At 44.7% G+C, this 5,898-nt stretch overlaps 1 protein-coding gene across 1 annotated transcript; it reads left to right on the top strand.

Annotated features, from left to right (window-relative positions):
- Positions 1-2,753: 2,753 nt before the first annotated feature.
- On the top strand, positions 2,754-4,338 carry msc (musculin (activated B-cell factor-1)). The gene is made up of 2 exons (XM_030398739.1): positions 2,754-3,381; positions 3,959-4,338. Exons 1-2 carry the CDS (start codon positions 2,983-2,985, stop codon positions 4,040-4,042), a joined length of 483 nt encoding a protein of 160 aa, XP_030254599.1. The 5' UTR covers positions 2,754-2,982; the 3' UTR covers positions 4,043-4,338.
- The last annotated feature ends 1,560 nt before the right edge of the window (positions 4,339-5,898 follow it).

Consider the following 5,898-nt stretch of genomic DNA (forward strand, 5'->3'; position numbering starts at 1 on the left):
GAATAGATAATGAAATGGTTTTTAATGGTTTCACATACACAGTATATATAAACATACATATTGTTTAAGCTAGCAACAACAGGCGAGCCATATTGAACCTTTGGGTAGCCCTGATAAATGCTTTATGAGTAACCTATACATTTTGCTCTACACATCTATGTCTGATTATACAAAAATGATATGAAGTGATTGTCTTTATTTCAGGACTCTGTGTAGTATGTTCTCAAAACAAAAACAATCTGGTTCATATTAAGACAGGTGTCTTGTAGGCCCATGCATGACAAAACGACTGGAAAACCCTCCAAAACTCCTCGATGGTTGATGGATTATTGCCTCCGATTTGTGCACTTGAGCGGCTTCAGTGGCGATCCTGGGAATCAAAGGGAGGTCGGGAGGGAACGACCGGCCTCTGACATCATGAGCTTGCACCTGTCCCTCTGCCTCTCCGGCGCAGGGCCCCGTTAGAGGTCACGACCCCTGAAAGTCCTCGCTGATAGACAAATCCTTGCTCTCCCTTCAAGTCAAGTTCCGAGTGATATTTATCACAGTTGGCCCTGAATATAATTATTCCCAGGGCAAATGCAATAACCGTGTAACCATCAATTACACTGATGTTTTGGACAATATTTTCTGCTCTTACTTGCGGGGCTACAGCCGCAGAATGACTAATGAGCACCCTTGTTTTATCTCAACCGGCTTCTCGGTGACAGCGAACGAAGCGGCTTGCTGAAATATGTGTCACACAGCCAATATCTTTTCGTGTTACGTAAAAAAAAAAAAAAGTTGACAGCTTAAAAATGACGAGTAAATCCAACAGCAAAATACCTTAGCTTGCGCCTTCGAGTGTGTCAGTCAGGCTGTCCACCTCGCTGACGGATGCAGTGACGGGGGACGAGATGGCAGCATGCCTGATGCTCCGACTGTCCTACCAGCGCGAGTGGAACTTCATATCTCAATCTCATGACACATCCAAGGATAAACTGGGATCCCTCTGACGTCCAGCTGATGTCAGGTCTGCTGGTGTGATGGAGGACCGGGATTGGAGGAAGCATGGGAACGTGTCCTTGGATTAGGGTGCATTCTTGGCCCGTGAAAAGGGGAAAATTTGAGTGGTGGAAAACTCTTCAAAACAGTGACTGCGTTTGCATTTTGAAAAAAAAAAAGGATGTGGAACGTCATTACAAACAGGTGATAAACAAGTATTAAAAGGCTGTATATATTTGAAGTTTAAAAGGGCACTATGGAGTTTGGGGGAGAAGTAATTCAAAGTCAGAATTGTAATATTTACAATAATAATGAGGTAATAATACAAACTCAGACATATCATATATATATACAAGCTGTTCTCAGAGGAAAATAAGGCCCCAGAACACTGTCTGAAGCTGGAAAGGTGGCAGGGTCCGCCACATATAATATAATACAGCGCCGGCACAGGAGCTTTGGACTGAGATGGGCCAAAGCTAGCTGGTTAGCACGCTAAGTTCAGCTGATATATCTGTAACACAATGCATAAAAAAGTGAGATCTGAGCCAGCATGTTGGAATAAATTACACACCATCGTGGGAACTGTTGGAAGTACAGTAAAGCATTGAGCCCAGTGTGGAGTACACTACTCTCCCTTAGTGACCCTGGCATGGCCAGCTACCAAAGCCAAGCATGCATCTCAGCTGCGGTTAGGTAATTCTTGGCAAAGTCCTGCTTTGTCATAAAAAAAAGAAAAAAATCTAAATTTCACACTTATTATGTGGAGTAATAGCTATCAGGGACCTGGGATTTTCTGGGAATCTCTTGAGAAAGTAGAGCTGGGTGCCTGTAAGCGCTGTACGGACACACAGAGCTTTTCCATTTATGCAGAAGAGTTGTGCTCCCGCTCCTCCAAGCATCAAAGATTTCTTTTTGGATAGAGTGTGCATAGCAGATATTCCGTCTGAAGAGTTGAGTTTGGAGCAAAAAGTATTCATTTCTCAGAAACTTTCCAGACAGTATCTCTGCAAACACATTTTGAAATCCCGTAGCTCTGGAGGCCCCGAGCAATTCTCCTCCTCCCCCTCTTGTGTTAGCTCTTCATCTCAGTCCACACTGAAAAAAATATTCTATGCCGTCTGATCTCAGTGAGGTTCTGAGGGCACAAAACAAATGCAAAAAAACGGCCGAGATGCACAGCAAGTTAGTTTGTGATACTATGGGAATGGAGACGGTGCTTCCTCGCCTCTGCCACACCCTTGTCATGCCAACGCTCCAGATGTCATGGGAACCGATAACAGCTGGGGCTGGTGCACGCAGGCTGCGTGTGAAAGGCTGCTCCATCTGCAGAAACCCAATCCCTCTGTGAAACCAGCGAAGGATTATGCACTTTTGATAAGCTCCTCAAGACATTTCTATTACCGAAAACACATCTGTGGAGCCGACAAAAGAAATGTTCACTAAATCTGTGCGTTTCCAAAGGTGGTGCACATTATTGTCAGGGAATTCATACAACACATTAGAGAAGGATTATCTCTGTCAATCCATAGAGTGATCCATAGAGTGAATTTGCTATTTCATTACACCTCCCACTGGATCAGGCCGATAATTAGCCATTAATCTAGCATGGATTAATGTGATCATCAAGTTGCAGATGAGCAACCCAAGTCTCTCACAGTATATACAAGGAGACAGAGTTGTGGTCTTTTCTGAGGTCATGGTGGAGAGAAAGGGGGAGGAGAAACGCACAGATGCCAAATCCTGGACAGTTAAATTAGAGGGGTAGCTAAGAAAGGAGGCATGTTTTAATTTTAGAGAGAGCTGCAATCAGTCTTGACCTCAAGCATTGTCAAGTGGTGACATTTCAGGGCGAAAAAAAAGTTTACCAAATGGAAGTTTAAAAGTGGCTGCACCCTGCTGACTTCCAGCTTCTTCAGTGTCATCAAGTTGGGGGTCTAGATTTCCAGCCACTGCTGCCCCTGAAGTGCCACTTGCCTCCGAGGCGCAGGTGGAGCAGCCATGTCCACTGGCTCTGCTGCAAGTGATGCCGAGGACTACGAGACCTGTCACAGGGGGACTGCGCGGAAGACCACCTGCTACAACCGGTATTCGGATGAGGAGCTGGAGGATGAAGGCGTGGAGGAGAGGAATCTCAAGCACGAGCGCAAGCTCTCCAAGACGCACCAGAAGGAAGCGCGCCAGACGCAAAGAAACGCGGCCAACGCGCGGGAGAGGGCGCGGATGAGGGTGCTGAGCAAAGCCTTCTCCAGACTAAAAACCAGCCTGCCCTGGGTACCGGCGGACACCAAGCTGTCCAAACTGGACACGCTCCGACTCGCCTCGAGCTACATCTCTCACCTGAGACAGCTCCTGCAGGAGGACCGCTTCGAGAACCGCTTCGCGCACCCAGTCAATCTGGTATGAAGAGACGACTCTCAAAAACAAGCATGCTCTCATGCGAACACACGTTTTATTTAAAGGGGGAGCACTTGGAAAACCACTTTGATAGTCTACTGGTTTGACTAAGACATTCTTAAAGTATTTCTGCAGTATCATTCCAAAATCGATACTGTTGTGATTAAAGGGGCAATGTGTAGTACTTGAGAAGAAATTCAAACTCAGAATTTTAATATTAACATTGTTAATGAGGTATGAATACAAACTCAAGAATGTTTATTTAGTGTTTTCAAGTGTTCAAGAGGAAAATAAAATCCCTAGAACACTGTTTGATGCTAAATGGGTGGCAGGGTCCACCATATATATGTGTTGTCCTTCAAGGTCAGTTTGTTAATTGAGTTTATTCAGTCATGAAAACAAAGAGAGTTTGTTTATTTTGTTTGTTTAGACATGGAAAAGAATCAGTCAATGAAGATCTTTCTCTTTCGATTTAAAATTTCCTCCCCGAAAATGAAAAATTACACAGTGCACCTTTAATAGTAAATCTTGGATACGTGTGTTTCTTCACTGCTCAGCCTGTTGTCTCTTGCTTCACCAGACGTGGCCTTTTCTGATGACGGGGCGATCAGACGACGGCCAAGACATCTCGTCCACTGTAAGACTGTGTGGAGCGACAGCGTAGGACTCCCTCCTCGATTCATCTGCAGCCTGCAGACAATATGAAATATTGACTCCTCCTCCTCCGCTGCCAAAAAAAACGCCCGCAAGACTCAATCGCTACGTCCCGGACAAAAACACTTTGAATTCAACCTTTAACACACCGCGGATTGTGTATTTCAGAGCATGTCAGAACTATATAGTGTGTTTTTCAGATGTATTTTCTTGTGTGCATGTTTGCTGTAACTAGTATTATGGCATGTTTACACTGTGTGTAAGATCATTTATATTGGATTTAAAGTCTGGTTTTTACAAACATCAGTGCCATTACTCATTCTTTTCGTCTCACCGACTGTTGGATGGCGCCACAAATATTGATCACAAAAGCTTATTGATGTGCAGTTTTTAAGGAGCTCTGCCTGGAAAGATTAAGGAGCTTTTGGCAGATCTTAGAGTGCATCTCACAACATTCCACTCGGTTTTCGCTGCCCCGGCTCGACTGCATTGCGATCGCCGAGCCAACACACGCAGCAGGATTCATCTCTGCTGTAGATCTGCAGTATTGATTGTGTTTGTCCTTTGATATTTTTTGTATTTCAGATCAAATGTATACTATAAAATGGTTGTCTTTGCTTTGTTAAATCAATCATAACAATCATTTTTAGCTGTCAAGACGTGGCGCAGGTTGTCATGTGACTTGAACAGTAAGAAAAGAGTGAATCTTGACGTTTGAAAGGCGACAAATGTAAGAATTTGCCACCTGTCGAGGGGGCAGCGTGTCATCAGGGTGACCGCTAACTGCTGCGCACATTAGCAGCATTCAGCCACTCAGCTAGCGCTCCCATCAGCTGACTCTACCTGGACTGGGGAGCTTGAAGCACCGGCTAGCACGTTAGCATGCTCACCTCATTAGATAATTCTGCAGCACAATACGTGGACGACTATTTGACATACAGGCAAAAGTTTTAATTCTTTACATTCTGTTCATGATTTAAGTTATATATTTGAATGTTTGGGGATAAATAGCAGCTTTAAATATGTCTTTCTCAGATGTATCTAGTGGTCGTTAGTAGCAGCAGCATTCATAAGCTCTGACAAAGCAGAGATCTGATATTTCATATGTAACCAAACTACAAATGTGCGTTTGGAAAGTCATGGAAACTGTTCGCTCGTGTATCGTTTGTTTGTTTTCCGTCCCTTCACCACATGTCCAAACATCAAACCAAACAACACGCTGTCCACGGACGTTTGGACATCATATATTCCTTTTTTCTTAATTCTATAAAATTGAAATGGGAGACTTTGCAGTTGCAGCTGAGCTCAGTACTCTCCCCACCGCACATAGACGGCATCATTTATTCAGATCACCACTCTTATCTGCCAGCAGGGCTCCAGAGATCTCTGGAACCATGGCGTCAGGCGGAACGCAGTTGTTCATGTTTCAGTCAAAACAAAAAGAACTTCCCAAAGCATTGGTCAAAAGTTCATCTAGAAGCAGAGGTGCACACATGGGGCCACCACCACCACCACCCCCTCCCCTCCTTACACAGCCAACCCTGCACATATGCTCATAAACATCCACACTTAGTCGACAGAGAGAGAACCGATGACGGCGATCTCTTAATCTCCGAGTCTTTTTATCAGTTAAACCCCAAAATGATGTGAGTACAGATGGCTGGAGATCCAGAGATCCAGGGCCCCGGCAGTCTGACAAAGTGACTCGGGATGAAGAGAGAAATAAAGAGAGGGGAGAGAGGAAGAGTTTTCATCAGGTTCATGTCAAGTCGCAGCTGTTGGCGTGTTGGTGAGTTTCCCAGAACTCTGAACTGCTCTCCTGGGAGAAACCAGCCACTGTTGCCGGACCCGGACAGCTAATGAGTT

This window comes from Sparus aurata, chromosome 19, assembly GCF_900880675.1.
Source record: "Sparus aurata chromosome 19, fSpaAur1.1, whole genome shotgun sequence".
NCBI lineage: Eukaryota > Metazoa > Chordata > Actinopteri > Spariformes > Sparidae > Sparus > Sparus aurata.

Coding starts and splice junctions, on each gene's coding strand:
- msc (XM_030398739.1), top strand. CDS start 2,983: ATGTCCACTGGCTCTGCTGCAAGTGATGCCGAGGACTACGAGACCTGT. Junction 3,382..3,958: donor TCGCGCACCCAGTCAATCTG/GTATGAAGAGAC, acceptor TTGCTTCACCAG/ACGTGGCCTTTTCTGATGAC.